The sequence below is a fragment of the Python bivittatus genome, unplaced genomic scaffold (genome assembly GCF_059951505.1).
Source record: "Python bivittatus isolate LINGU-HERP-01145 unplaced genomic scaffold, Pbiv_v1 ctg000100_np1212, whole genome shotgun sequence".
Taxonomy (NCBI): domain Eukaryota; kingdom Metazoa; phylum Chordata; class Lepidosauria; order Squamata; family Pythonidae; genus Python; species Python bivittatus.
Window position 1 is genome coordinate 5803381 of NW_028277038.1, and position 16173 is coordinate 5819553.

The 16173-nt window shown below is 42.8% G+C and overlaps 1 protein-coding gene across 3 annotated transcripts in view; it reads right to left on the reverse strand.

Annotated features, from left to right (window-relative positions):
* The window catches only part of TANGO2 (transport and golgi organization 2 homolog), a 46642-nt gene that overhangs the window by 19160 nt on the left and 11309 nt on the right, over positions 1-16173 (reverse strand). For 2 of the 3 annotated variants that reach the window (XM_088135354.1, XM_088135353.1), the window contains exons 2-5: positions 15100-15222; positions 8303-8391; positions 5797-5916; positions 4026-4140 (exon numbers count right to left, since the gene is read on the reverse strand). In XM_088135354.1, the coding sequence (XP_087991480.1) occupies positions 4026-4140; positions 5797-5916; positions 8303-8391; positions 15100-15155 (380 nt within the window). In that variant the 5' untranslated portion in view covers positions 15156-15222. The remainder of the gene's footprint in view (positions 1-4025; positions 4141-5796; positions 5917-8302; positions 8392-15099; positions 15223-16173) is intronic. The other variant, XM_088135355.1, reaches the window with a different exon arrangement.

Here is a 16173-nt window from a genome sequence, read left to right on the forward strand (position 1 = left end):
TTGTGAACAGTTTAAAAACAGTAGCAATCCAAGGATTCCCACACCTGAGTCCTACATTATTCTGCTGAAATGAAGCAAGCTTAATGAAGCCAGGAGACTTTTGATGTAGAAAGGCTCTGAGCTCCATTTCATCAGCAGGATGATTTAGTTCTACCTTTAATAATAGCTTTTGGGTGGAAGATATCTGGGGAATAACCAAGTCTGAAGCCTCATGAGATTCCCAATTTCACTTGCTAAATGGGGAAAAGGAAGAACCTCCATTGGAAAGGATGTATTTCCTGTCTTGAGAACAAAGCTGGATGGGCTCTTTCCCCCCAAACTGATCTGCTTTCCCCCCGCAAAATTATTTCCACCAGCTGTTATTGTCTTCCATCCTACAAATCCACAACAAGATTTTGCAGAACTAAAGGGCACTAAATCCAAAGTAAGTCTTATTTAGACACTAGGAACAGGGCAATTCTTTACGATTCAAGGGGTTGCGATGGGGAGCGATGAGCCACTTGGCTACAGCAAGCCGATTCAAAACAAGGAGGTTGTTGAATTCAAGCAGCATCCATACAATTGCTAAAGGAGGCTTACGGATCAGAATAGCCATATTACTCTGCTCCAGCTTCAGATAAACAGCCCCAAATGGTTTGGTTTTTCTCTTTCTACAAAAAGAGATGGCAGGATCACACTGGCTTTTCTTCTTTGGAATCAGACAGCAGCATCCATGCAAAGTCTAGCAGTAATGAATCGGCCAGAATCGCTGGAAGGTTTATTATCCAAAGATCATAAACACCCCAATCTTGCCATGTAGTGAGCATTTGGCATATAAACCAAATGCGTTGCCTGGCCTGTTTTACGGCTGGCATAAAAACGTCAGCGCACATGGGGGGGAAAAGATGGAGAAAGAAAGAAAATGGCAGGTGAAAATGATAAAGTGCCGTTTCAGGAGAAAGATGGCGCTCGGGTCTCTTTTAATCAAATGCTCACAAGGTAATCCAAATGGCTTTTCCTTGATGCAGGATCTGATAAAGAAAACGCACAGGCTTCATGGAGAAAGAGCCGTCCAATAAACCAAGGGAATTAAGCCCGCAAGGGCAACATGGCTTTTCCTTGCCCCAAACCCTCCTACGAAATTGGGCCTGGGGAGTTGCAGATGCATGAGAGAGAGCAGGAGTGGGGGGGGGGGGTAAAAAAAGAAACAGCAGGAAGAAGAGCTAATGGCTCATCTCTTTCCACCAGACGGTGAGCAGAGCTGGTCTTGCAGTGTTTTCATTCAGGGAAGAAGCCATCAAAGACCAACCACCCACGCCCCACGCACACACCCAGGCTGCAAGATCTGGGAAGGGAAGCTTGGATCAAACACATAAAGAGAAATGTATGTTATTCAAACTGAAGAAAGCTTCTTCCCCCAACCGGAGCCCACCTTCCCTTCCTCTCCTTTCCAACCCCTGTTCCAGATGAGCTTTTCTCTTCCTTACAGAGAGTCCAAGGGCAAATTAGCAAATCAGACACAGCCCGCCTGTAGTTACGATACCGCTGGGGTTTGAAGATCACTGCTCTAGCAGAAGACATTCGGAAATGCTTTAAATGAAAGCTTCTGAGTGACCTACCATGACTTGCAGCTGCCTTCAGGTGAATTCTAATGGTCTACTTGACTTGGTGCAGGCATTAAAAAAAAATCTACCACTGACTGCTTTGACTTTCAAGATACGGCCTTTATAAAAATAAGGTTTCTCTCAAACTATATTCGTGATTACCATCGATTCATCATCATCTCTCTTTCGCGGTGGTGGATATAAGAAGCCTAAGCTACATGTATTCTTACTTGTATCTGAAAGGGACAAATGGAGTACAATGGAGAGGGAGAACTATAATCCTCTTTTGCGGGAAAGAAAGCCAACACGATGGTCTTGGCATATTTTGAAAGCTGAACATCTTCCTCTTTGGGTCTCAGTTCAGCGATTAATTTTTCTAAAGAGGTGCTCATCCATTTTCTGAGCTGCCTGATCAAGCTGTCAAAAATGGATCTCAGAAGTAATTATTGCCAAGGATATTTTTCCTGTCCTTGTCAAAATATGTACAACATATTTGTGATTTGTAGTCAAGAGCGAGTAACTATTTTTTCTTTTTAAACATAATTCTCTACTACTGGAAGGGTCAGATAATGACAGAATGTTATCATGCTCAGTGACGAGACTAATTTCTTTCAAGAACTTGTTGGGGTGTGGTGATGGTGTGTGGGGAAGACCTTGGGAGACTGGGTCAAGAGAAGCTGCCAAGGGAATGGTCAGATAAGAGGTGGCATAGCACACAGCTGGATAGTGGGTGGGGCAAGAGGCTCAAAAGAGACCTTCCCTAATTTCTCAGGCTGTAAAGGAGACGGAGGGAGAATTGTACTTTCAGACTTGCAAGATTCTGTCAATATAGCTTTACAATAAAGTAGAATTAGCTCATCTGGTTGTGATTCCTATCTGGTTTATCCCGCAAGGCCAACAGTTGTAGGATTTGCAGAGTTTAAACTGCCCTAAGCTTATCCAGTGGCTTAGCCCTTAACCTGCAGCACTAGGGTTGCCTCTGGCATCACGCTGCCAGAGTTCACTCTACCTGACCATTTTGGACATCTCAAGAAAGCCTGAGAAGAGCCTGTTCTCCTTGAGAGGTTTGTGGGACCTGGATGAGGGGGCAGGCCTTCTTTGTGGCTGCCCCCATATTATGGCATATGTTACCCCTGCTAGCTCGAAAGCCGCCTTCCCTTCTTGCATTCAGAAACATTGTGAAAAGCTTCCCTTTTTCAAGGAGCTTTCTACTGTTCCTGATCAGTGTGGGGAGTTTCCTTCATAGATGCATGGATTTATGAAAGCTCTAACTGATGATTGTTTTATTATTTGTGTATCTTTAGTTTATTTTTCCTCTGTTGTTCTCAGCCCAGAGTTGTAACACTGGGACAATTAACAAACACCAGATATAAATAAGCCAATGTGTTTGTTTTTCCTGCACACCAATACTCTACACCAGCCAGGATTCCACAGAACCTTGGGGCTCTATCAGAGACTGTGGGAAAATAAAAAATGTGTTTTTGAACTATGCACATTGTGTAATGCTAGTGCCTGCACTGTTACAATCCCTCGCACTGCCACCTTGCCGCTTTGCTAGGGGTTGTGTAAGAGATCATAAAAAAAACATTGTTTTTTTTAACTTTGTGTGCTGCCTAGTGTTGGTTATGGATAGAATAATTTTTAGGCAGGGATTCTCTGCAACCTGAAAATAATAAAAGGGTAAAAAGGTTGAGAAAGGCTGCTCAACCTGTTTTCTGTCAAAATTTGGCCTGTTGCAGGGGACGGCAAAAAGAGAAGCTGGAATTCGTATGCAATCCAGAGGTTCCCCCACCCAAGTCATAAATTATTAGCTATACAGTTAGGGAAAAGGCTGACAATGCAGACTGAACATTAAGGATTACAGTATCTTTCAGGAACGTACTTCTCACCCAGTCCGTCTGGAGGAACTCAGCACCTTGGGAAATGTTATCAAGGACAACGCACAAGGCATTTAAATGACCAACATGCTCTTCCATAGGCTCTAAATTAGTTATAGATTGAATCAGGCTAGTGCTCGGTTTGAAAAGTAGCCAGATGGCAGGCACGGTGGACTGAAGCAGTTTGGGTAAGCGACACGAATGCAAAAAAGCACAGCTGAACTACAGAGTTGGGGAAACCCCAGAAGTCATCAACAACAGGTCAGTTACAGATCTGGAAAGGCCAAAAGACCCCAAAAGCAACATGCGCTTAAGCATCCAGCTGTTCTCCACCAGGGGAAAAAAATTGGCCTTGATACCAAAAAGGCTCGGGCGAGCAAAATCTAAACCAAAATCCTATGCGAAGTTGCGCTCCCATTTCTGAATGCAAACGCTGCGGTTCAGAGGAAAAAAAATCCAGGTAGCATGGACCCTCTGCTATACAACAGCATACCCATAACATGTGCAGAGTCGATTTCTGAGTTTTTCCCCTTTGCTGCTAAACAAAGGTTTACTACAGACTTACCTCAGATCGGCTGCTATTAAATTGAACCCATTGTAAAGATGTCCTTCCGCGGCAACTTTCTTCAGGTAAGAGTAACTATCCACATCTGACGTCAAGAAATTGGTCACCAGAGCACCTGCAAAGAGAGGGATATGACAAGTGATTTATAATGAGGGGGCACCACTTCCCAGAAGGAGACCTGACATTTCCTCACATCAGGTTAGCTCAGTAGTGTATCAGAACTGAATAAAATGCCAGAGTTCCTACTGGCCAAGGCACAGTATAAAAGCAGGTCACGTAAGATTAATCAATTCTGTGCTGAGACTGTCATGAATATGCAGTTTTTACATTATCAGGTTGTTTTCCTAATGCTGATGGAATGGGCAAGAGATCGTTTATCTCTTTAGCAAAGAGCTCGGTGCTGTCCACCTCAGCCCATCTTCGTCCGCAGTCTCAGACAGGGATCTTCCCAATCATCATCTACCTACAAATGCCAGAACTGAACATAGGTTGAACCTAGATGCAAAACGCTTTCTCAGTCCTTTATCTTAACACCCTTCCTGCCCCGTGTGAAGCTGGGAATCTTCCTTGTACAGACAGATGTCATAATGTGCAAAGAAAGTGAAGCTTCAAGCTCAAGTTTAAGCACTAACAACAGTTGGTTTTTATGTCTTTGCTGCTGCTTTAAAGCAGGCAAAAGAGAAGATGACGATGAGACACTTCCATTGGTTCTGGCAAAATCCCTGGTGGGCACAATACAAGTATTATCACCCCTTTTGACCAGAGGAGCAATAAAACCCAGCCCATCAATTAGAGTCTCGTTTGTTTAATAAATATAATATCTCACTAGTATGATTAATATTTGCTGGCAAGCCTTGACCAGTGAGCTTGATGAGGAAAAGAAGAATTAGTTTTTAAACCATGGATTGGGTTTCTTTTGGCAGAAGGGTGCATTAAAACAGGCAAAAGCATTAACCTTTGCCTGTTTTAATGTGATTCTACTTCCTGTTTGCATAATACCCTGCATTGGGGATGGGAGAGCTTGCATGCAAATTTTAAAATCCTGAATAATTGACCCAAACAATTCACAAAGAGAGGGCAGATTTTGCCTTAGGAAAATCTAAATCCTGTCTAGGGCTAAATTAATCCCCCCCAATCAATTAATTCTTTCTGTGTTATGTGAAAGTGGAAATTTAATTGTCCTTTCCAACATATGCCACTGAGATCAAATCCTAGTAAGGTGCTGGAAAGTGGGCCTCTCTAGACCTTCCAACTTTGTTGTCATTTTGGTTTCCACTTCTCCTGAAACCACATTAGTTGGGGAGAAACTATAACTAAATCACAGATTCTTATTTTCCCCTCCAAAGGGGAAAAGTTAAAGAAACTTGAAAGCAAGACAGGAAATAATAGTAGTTCTCCAGTTTTCTTTGCAGTGTTGGGGGTACTAAAAACATGCTGTCAGATGAGTGATCAAGTCATCATACAAGATCGGGTACCACCAGCACAAGGAAAAGAGTCACCTTACTGAGAGAAGGACAATGGGGTCACGTGCGCAGGATCTAAGAGAAGCGGGTTGGTCTCCTTCCTTGTATTGCACGTCGCCCGTCGCAGTGAAAGCCAACCAGCAAAGGAGAAAGATGGAAAGCCCTTGTGTAGAAGTCACCATAATAGCTATTGGCATACAACTGTATGGGTTGGGACTTTGAGGTACACCTGGAAGGTGCTAGGTTGAGAGAGACAGGAACAGATTTGCATGCATCCCATCCCTTCTCATTTCCTTCTACATACTTGCCTCTTCCTCTTGCATTCTTGTTTATCTGCGGCTGCATGTAATTGGTCAAGGCGGCCATCTTGCCTTTTTTGCTGATTCCAAGCCAAGTCCCGCCTTCTTTCCCTTCTTCCATGTCCAAGCCTGCCGTGACAGCAAAAACAAATGTGTTACCTGCGTGCCATCAAGTGGCCTGCAGTCGCCATCAAACAAGCAGCATTCAAAGCGGTGAAGTGATTTCTGAGTATGGCTGCGTAAGACAGGAAACATGTACTGACTCAGTATAGAAACGTCACATTGATGGGACACCTGCCACATCGATGCTATGTAGAAGTCACACAGAAATATGCAACATCAGAACGTATTCATCAGCTCTCGCACACCACTGCTTGGAAGTCATATCCTCAATAAATAGCAGCCATGAACATCTACCCCTGGCACGTCAGATCTTGGTCTTCCCCAACCTGGTGCTCTCCAGAGACTTGGCTAAGCTGGCTGGGAACTCTTAGAGTTGTCATCCTACCACGGATGGGGGGTGCCCTATTGAGCCTGTGGCATTCCTTGTGTACTTTCAGGTCTGCCACTCAGACTAAATCATTTTTATTCCGCTGGAACAGTTTTGGAATAGGGAAGAATGCTGCCCAATGCCCCTACAGTAGCATTATTGCTAAAGCAGAGCCTGGATCATCCAAGCTTAGGGGAGAATGGAGCACTCTGCCCCTTTTTTCACCCAACTGTGGGTCCACACTAACTGTGGGGAAAGGGGCTATCTAAGGAAACCAAACAACTGATGGAGAGAGGGTCTTTTTTTCCCTCCCCCCCCAGCCTGTTCGCTTGCCTACACATCCTCCTTGGTCGCCCATGGCAACCAGGCTAGATAAAAATAAGGCTGCATTAAGGCAGAAGCAATGTAAAACAGTTTTAACAACTCACTTTCTGGGAAAGTGAAGAATGGGTCTAGTTTCACAGGAGACAAAAGAAGAAAGGCATTAGCTACACTACATAAGAAGCAGAAGCTGAACTACCAAACTTCTTGAGAAGTTTGACAGTTCAAGGCCTATGTCTTATAAAACTAGGCACAAAAAAAAGAAAGGCTGAGAGAGAGGATAAACACATCAAAACAGACTAGAGTGCTTTTAAAATTCAGATTTCAGCAGGCTCCCCTTCGCTAAGCATCTCTCTGTATAAAAAGGGAGAGGAGGGGAAGCATGAAGCATACCCATCAAGAATTTAGAACAAAAACCAGACTTTCAGAAAGTAAAAAGAACTTTGGTGCAGACAGACAGAGTGAGAGAATAATTTATCCTCTACCTTCTCCCTGCCAATAACAACAACATCAAGCAGAAGAGAATCTTCACAGAGATGATTTAAAAAAAAATCCCTATGGCTTGTCTGCTCATGTCTCATTTTTATTTATGCGCATACTGAAGCATGTACTTCGGGCTGGCTAGGCAGGAGAGAGAGTGGGTCTTCAGCAGGCAACAGGCTAAGGAACTCTTTAAAAGTTTCTCACAGAAAGCTAATCGCTCGAGAAAGCTGGAGCAGTCTGCACAATTCAAGACACAGCACAAGTTCACAGGAACGCTTCTAAAAGGGCAGCATCGGGTCTGCCGAAATTGTGCCCTTAAAAAAAAACCAGGACTGGTGCAGAGCGAAATCTTGTATTTCACCAGGACTGTAATCGTGGGATTTCAGGGGCCAAACTAAACTGCTGCTCTGTAAGCTGTAAATACAACTTCGCTAAGGAATGAAGATAATGTTTCAGGAAATGTACCCTTGAAAACCGGTTGATAGTTTTTGAAACCCACTGGAAACATCCTTATCCACTTTGTAGGTAGAAGGGAAAATGCATTCTAGTACAGTGGTACCTTGGGTCACGAACTTAATTCGTTCCGCGACTCTGGTCGCGACCCGAATCAAATTTTCCCATAAGGTTCAATGTAATTACGGTTAATCCGTTCTGAACCATGTTGTTTTTTTAAACCACAAAAATATGACACAAAGTATAGTACAGTACAGCATGAAGAGAGAGAACGCTAACCTTGCTTGAGGCGTGGAGGACAGGAAGGCGGGTGGGGAGGCGGTTATTGCTTGGAGGGAGAGTCCCCCTCCCTACAGGAAGCCACAACCACGTGTGTCAGCAGGGAAAATGGCCGCGGATCCTGTTTGTCACCCGATGTGGAGTTTGCAAACAGAAGCAAAATTTTGCGAACGGTGCTGTTCATGACCCAAATTGGTCGTGAGCAGAAGCGTTCGTGACCCGAGGTACCACTGTACTTGTTTTCTGCAGATTTCCTGCTAGAAATACAACAGGAAGAAGGCGGCAGCCGAGGTGATGCATTGGTTAGAGTGCAGGACTAGGCTTGGGGGAATCGAGGTTCAAAGGCCCCTGATGTGATTGATGACTTTGGGCCAGTGGCCACCTCACCGGGCTGTGGTAGGACCAAACGGAATGAAGAGGACCAAGCTGGACACCTTAAGCAACCCAATAAATAAAAATAAGCACATACTCAAAGAGAACTACACATACCACTGAGGATCTCACCGCTACTGTCCCAAAAGTCAGCGGATTTGGAGGGTCTGTGGTAATATTCATCCCTGTTAGCTGCTAGGATAAGCCTGTAGGAAAAGAACAGAAAATTTATAGTTGCACTGGAAAATGGAGTTTATTGCAGCCGCACAAGATGGAAAAAAAGAGAGATGGCGTTATACATCGCCCTAAGCAACAGTTTAACTATGGTTTGATGAATAAGGTGCAATCAGCTGAGCTTGCATAGGACCCTGAGCCATGATGTGGTGCAGTCGGGTTCAGCAATGATGCCAAACACGAACTCAGCCATTTTCGGACTAGCCAGTTTTATACAATTTAACTGTGCAAAATGTGCAGGGATGCTGAATTCCTGCAAAGCATGTTCATTCAAAGGCTTCTCTCTTCATCCTTTTGATAGAAACCTGGTAGCAGCATTTTGAAAGAGGAGCCTTCTCGCACTACTCAACCTTAACGGGCAGCTCTCCAATTTTAAGGGCTTTCGGGGAGGGAAGGCTATCAGAAAATACATCTTCCAGACAGGTGTAATCAGCGCTTTCAAGCTGGCTTGGTTTTCAGAAAAAGTGTATCTTGGATGTTTGTTCTTTCCTGTTAGGCATATATAGTTCATGAAATAGGGAAGGTGGCCTCAAGAAGTCCATGGGGCAGTTCCATAACTGACTGAACATGCAGAAGGCCAAGGGATAGAAAAAGCAGCTACTTCTCCTAGAGACATCTGGAATTCAATGTTCTGAATTCAGAGATTAAGGAGAAGGAGAGACTAAAAGTGATCAATGTGGGCAGAATAATCTCAGAGGAACACTGAGATCTGTAATCTTTTGGCTCAGTAGTCTTGGGGTTCCCAGTTCCGCTTGGCTAGTAAAGCAAAGGAAGACGCTTTATTATTTTTTAAAGAGCTCCTTCTAATGCCCACTGGAAGATGATGTCATCTCCTCGCTGTTATTTGTGGAACAGCTTCAAAATGACCAGAAAGCTGCAGTAAGGTTCTTAAAGCAAAAACATTCAAAGTTCTCCAAGCTTCTCATCCCAATTTCTTCGAGGTCTTCAGCAGTATTTTTAAATCCTACCCCAACATTCCACACTCCACCAAAACCCATATCTCTGCAAAGAGATGCCCACCAGAAGCGTTGGAGAATGTTCAATCCCTGTTGGCCTCCGCTTTCCATGAAGGAAGGTTTCAGAGGCCAGATCTAGTAGAATAATATGGAAGGCTAGACAGGAGCTCCTCTGGGTCATACCTGACCTTCAGGATGGAAGTTTGTTATGCTTGGGCTGTGTTAAATCTGGACTACTGTTCAAATTCCAAAAGATTTAAACTGTTAAAGCAATACTGCACAAAGGGGAACATCAGACTATTCAAGGCAGGAGATCCAGACTGTCTAAGGGCCCAAGAGAATGTATAAAAAGAATGAATGCACTAGGCTTGACTAGAAACATGGGAGGTGTGAAATAATATGTACATGAAGCTGATTATATTTTGTAAGTTGTTTGGGACCAATTTCCTTTGGAAGGAAGCATCAGAACTTAACACGAGTAAGATCATCAATACTGGATTCTCACATCATGCTAAGCTGGGTCTGCTGAACAAGCCATATCAGTTGATTCACACATACTGCTAAACCCTAAGAAATGGTTTACAAACAGCCATGGCTGGGATCATGCCAACTAAAACTAAACAGACCACATTATCGGTTAAGCATAGTACTTAAACCTAACCAGTAGCCATCACTGCTCCAGTTGTTGAATTCCATACCTTTGAACATGGCAGAAATATATATGAATTCCAGTTACTGGAGAATAATGGCATGAGAAAACCTATGCTGCTGGGGAGCATCTCCTATATGGTGAGCTGTGCAATCCATATACTTTAGACCATGAATGTGATGGTGTAAAATCAGAGGTAGGGGACCATGATTTAGCGACAACTTAAATGTTCTAGATCCATATGGAATATGTTGCCTATCTCCTCCCCACATTTCCTAAGCACATACAGACTGGATGCTAAACACATTTCCTTTTGCTGTTCAACAATGACGCTGATATTGATTTCCAGGTTTCATGGAAACTAATCAAGAAACAACAATATCAACATTTCTAGGTGACCCCTGAAGCAGTCTGCTATTTTAAGCCCAACATAGCTGGTCATTATAAAATAATTCTGATGACCTAGGAAAGACACTAATTCATGGAAAAGACAATTTTGACTATAATGGCCATACATTGCTAATCAATGATCTCACCAGTTTTATGCTCAGAGGGTATCTTTAACCTGAATTACTGCTTGTTTTACCAACACCCATAGCTTGGATTCAAGATCTGCCCTAGTTTTGTCTTTCATCCCAGACACACTTCCAGAGGAGACTTTTTCCCTGGGGAAAAAGAAACCGATTAAACAGTTAGTCTTAACTCTTAGTCTTATTTGGAGATTCAGGGGGTTGAATCTGTGACCTGGTATGTATTCTACCATGAAATTACAGCTTTGCCGGGAAGTATAAAAAAATTCCTGCAAAAGTAACTATGTCGGCTTCATTCTGCCTATCATCCATCACACCTAGAGACCTGCAGCCAAAACTGCAAGAATTGGGTGACACACAGAGCAAAGCCAAGTTAATTAATACCATCACACCACTGTTGTCGACAACCAGCTTGCTTGCTTTTAAACAGGCCCACACAATTTTTTATTCCTTTCCTGATCCACACCATAAACACACAGCATCTTTCAGGCATGCTCGCCTTCCTCCTTGCTCCCAGGAGGCACCTAATCGTATTTGTTTGGTTATTTTTATTTGTACTCTGTCCAAACATATCAACTGAAGAATGCACGGCTTTGAAAGAGTCTACGTGTGTCAAATCTATCTAATCCACAGAAGCAAGAACATGAAGACTAACAAATAAGAACAAAAAGATGGTTAAATGCTATGATGCCTCCTTTATTTGAAGAAGCAGGCTTAATGTTTGCAAAGTATTTGCCTGCATTTGCTGATTCACTCCCCCTTCCTGGTTTGAATAAACCAAGATTTCTGATGCTGGTTTCTGCCAGCAAGCCAATCCCCAAGTCTAAACAGGACACTGGGTTCAAATATAGTGGTCTCAATCAGGATGGAAATAAATGGATGGGGTCACCTCGTGCAAAAGCCAATGTTTATCTATGGCTTGCTGAACAAGTCAGATTCCTTGGCAAATCCATACTTTGTTTCCTTCTTATTTAGATGCTCTTGCTTTACATTTCTGTGGACTGGGTAGAGGTTTGAGCAAGGCACAAAAACAAACCAGAAATAATCCAGATAAACACAAGCAAACATTTGTGCCTGTTGATAAAGCACCTTAAGGTACAGTTGCACTGAGTAAGACCATTACGGTTCCAAATAGTGATTTACTATCTAAAATCAAAGATGGTTCCATTCCCATTTCAATCCTCGGCTTAAAAAAAAAAAAAATCACATTCTGGGTTAGCATTAACCAGTCAGAGCAGACCTAACAGGGAACCAAATAAGCTAGAAGTCCATTCATGTCAGCTAAATCATAACCATCTTTGGATGTACTGAAGCTGCACTGTGTCACTAAATTGCCTGATCAACAAATAATGGGTTAGCATTATGTGTGAATCACAGTTTGTTGTATCAGGAAACACCCAGGCACATCATGACTTTGTTCTGTGAGTTAATCAGTCTACTTATTCAAGTTAGAAACCAACTTCTTTCAATTATGGGGAAGAGTGGGTTCGAACCCCAGTGGGGAAAACACCCAACTTTAAGGTAGCCTTACCAAAGATCAGCAACAGCAAAAACTAGATTCTCTAATTTACAAGAGCTCTAAAGCCAGCTGCACAATCTCTACAATATGAAGATTTATGCAACTTCTAAACATGGGGGTGGAGAGATGGAAACCCAAGAATTCATACCGCTGAAGCAATTTCCTGTGATATAATTCAGTTCCATAAAAAAAGATTGAGATTATAGCTCTGAAACATAAAACCTGTATTTACAAACAGTAGCAATTTATATTACCAAAATGGGATTTATGAAGGTTTCTGCAAACACACACACATTTAAATGAGAGACATTTATTTACAGCATGGAAAGTATATGCTGTTACAGCAGAGGGAACATATAGTGCTCCAGATGGGGCCTAATTACAATTTAGTAGCTCTACCAGCAAGCCAATACTAAAGGATTCTGGGAGTTGTAGTTCAGCAACTGTAGAGGGCCACAAATCCCCAATCATCCATCTAAAGCAATCTTTTTCAAACTTGGCAACTTCAAGGTGTGTGAACTTCAACTCCCAGAATTCTGAGAGTTAAAATCCACACATCCTAAAGTTGCCAACTTTGAGAAACACTGTTCTATACCAATTACTGAGATGATTATAAATGGTTGTTAGAATATCCTAAATTACTCTACATGTTCAGCAGAAGACAGGCACAAAAGGAGGAAGAGGATTGTCTCCTGGGAAAATGTCAGTGGAAGACCTTTTCGCCCATGTCATATTTCTAAGAGACTGAAAATTATAATGAAGTCAACAAAAATGGTTGGGTAGCCAATGGGCAACCATGGGTCTTTACAGGGAGGAATGGATGGGTTCAGCCCGCTGATGAAGTCCTCAAGGTTCAACACTGGTTTGCCTGATGTGGTTGTGTGGTACCCTGGCATTCACTGTTTCAGTGAAGTGATATCGTTTCAGCTGTGCCAAAATGTTACAGAAGTCTAAATGGGGAAGGAGTATTGTAATTGGGTGCCTGTTAAGAATGTTTGCTCTCTCCCTCCAGCTGCTACGTAACTAATCCTGGCAAATGGTTCTTACAACATCATTCCTGCTAAATCTTCATGCTCAGGGAAGGATATAAGAGAGAAGGCACTTGGTCTTAAGCCATGGAGGGCTTTACATATTTTGCTGCAGATAAATGAAATGCTTTTATGAACGCTGATCCAAAAGCCTGCTCTTGGGTTTCTGCATCAGCTGAACAGACAAATGATGGACAAGTATGTTTCCTGCCACAGGCAGGTTTTACAGCTGAGAATGGAACAAAAAATAGTGATTTAAGCTTTGTATCTATATTTGCATTTTTTTTTCTCCTTATATTTTACACACACTCCTTTATCCAAGTTTCACAGCCAATACTACTCCTGATAAATTTGCACTGGGTAAAAAAAAAGAAAAAAGAACTTTCCTTTAAAGACCCATTGGCTCTGATTTTGAGAAATGCAAAATGCTTGTATTATTCTAATCCTTTGACTGAAACTCTTTTGCTATTTTTACCACACTAGTGTTGCCTTGATAGAATTATTTTCTATTCTGCATGTTTACATACAGGTTGGTCATTTTCTTACTGTCCTTGTGGTCTAATATTCCCCCAACATGGCCTAGTACTCTATCCTTCATTAGCTTGATCTCACAAGGATTCCACCATTTTTTTTTAAATTACACAGCATGAAACATAAAAGATAAAATAAAGATATCACTCAACACGCCTCATGTGAAAAACATTTCTACGACCTATCTGTAAGCAAATACATGCATTTGTGATAAATACGTATCTGACAAATGCATGTACTTGCAAGGAAATGTATCTATAAGCAGACAGGCAAAAAAACAAAACAGAACAAAAACACGTTCTTACCCTGGAGGATAAGTAAATATTGAAATGCAAACATTTAACTCAAGAAGTATCTTGCACATAAAACATTTATGCAAAACGATCACAGACCGGGCATGTTGTTACAGAAGAGTTCTGATTCTGAAATTACCTTGTAACATTTGGGGCAAACAAGATACGTTACGTACTTTCACTGGATCTAAATTACGTTGAGTCAAGACTTATTGAATTAGGTGGTTGGCTGACCGGACTGCAATTCGTGGCTTAGCATAATGGGTGAACGCAGGCATCGTAATCCAGTTCAGGATATTGGGGCTCATCCAGTCAAAGGCTTATTCAGTAAACTATGACAAAACCGGCCACTTTTTTGCAGCCTAAGAGTGGGTGGGGCAGAAATTGAAAAAGGAAAAGGTAGGTAGACATAAACACATAATTAAAATCATCAAGGGGGTGCAGTGTGACCCTCAAGCTAGCACAAGGTGAGTATCCCGGGTTAGGGCAATGTGTGAATCCGGTCTCCAAAGCAGCTTTGCTAACGGAGGGGAAGAATTACCCTCCCTGGGTGCCCTGTGAAGTTGCTTTAAATAACTTCTTCACTGTCCCTTTGAAAGGACAGAGGTTAATTCTGTAAGTCATGGGCTTTTGGGTTTAGAGCAGTGTTGTCCAAACTTGGCCACTTTGAGTGGACTTCAACTCCCAGAATTCCCCAGCCAGCCATGCTGGCTGGGGGAATTCTGGGAGTTGAAGTCCACTCATCTTAAAGTGGCCAAGTTTGGACAACACTGGTTTAGAAGCTCCTCATTTGCACATGACATTGTAATTGATGGCAATACATTATGGTATCAGTTGTTTTATTCCTGGTCTGTCCTGTACTTAGTCATAACAGCATTGTAATTAAAATTACTGCTACAGCTGCTTTGGGCATGTGTACAGGAAGACAGGATGGCGTTGACCCCAGATCAGAAACGAGGCAAAAGTTGCACAGGCCATTCCATCTTAATCCACGCATCAAAAAGATGGAAGTCAAGTCTCTCTTACGCTCAGCAGACAAAGCAGAGGCTCACCTGAGACCCCAACAGCACCGCCGAGACGGCTCGGCAGGCCAGGCCACGGTGGAATTTTCAAACTCTAGCGAGAGCGGCAACAAGCATTTTGATAAGAGATGGTAAGCGGAGTGGGACATTACCTGTAGGCATTTTTGGAAACGGGTCGCGGGTCAAACTTAAAGAAAAGAATGCACATGGGTTACAGGTGGGGAAGTTGCGCTTCCTTGCGGAGATGGTCAGTGAAAGGTCATGCTTCAAGGAGCCTGCAAATGAAACACAGGCAATGACAGCTGGTCGGACTCGGAAATCGTAAGCGAACGCGGCCTTCCGATTGCAACCGGGGGTCTAAGTTCCTGCCGTTCTCCTTAACAACATCTCCCGTGTAGGTGCGGCCTTGGTCAAAGCCCAGCTTGAACGCAGGGAAAGCGTCAAAATTTGAGCTTAGGTTTCAGAAGCAGCGGGGAAATGTCTCCGAGGGGCTTCACCCGCATAGGCCCTGGAGTTTACAAACCCTAAGGCAGTGTTCGTATGTTATGCTATGCCCAAAACCAACAAACCACACCCTGGCTTAGCATGACGTGTAAACCCAGTTCCATTGTAACATACAATATGCACTGGGACCAGGAGGAGACAACTTTCTCCTCTCCAAATATTCTGGATTACTGTTCCCATAATCTCTTACTACTGGGCAGGACAGGTAAGGTTGAAGGGAGGTGAAATCCAAAACATCTGGAGGGCACTAGTTTGCTACACTCAAACAAGTCCTAAATCTTGGTTTAGCACTCCGAGAAGTATCCCCAAAGAGGCTCAAGATTCCATGCACCCTCTTCTTTCTTCGTCATGATCCACAACTAGAAACTTTTTTTCCTAGTTTGTGATCGTATACTTCAGCGTTTCTCAACCTTAGCAACTTTAAGATGTCTGGACTTCAGCTCCCAGAATTCAGCAGCTGGCTGGGGAATTCTGGGAGCTGAAGTCCAGACATCTTAAAGTTGCTAAGGTTGAGGAACACTGTTATACGTACTACAGCTGGTTGGAAACCAAAGATCCGTGGTGGTTAACTGTGACAGTGCGCAAGTCTAAGCTATGTTTGGTACTGTGTAAGAAAGGCCTGATAAATCATCAGAGAAGTAATTATAGCATAATGCTTTTAAAAATTCCAAGTCAGAACTTGGTGCATAAAAAATTATAGCTCAGAGATGCACCACCAAGTT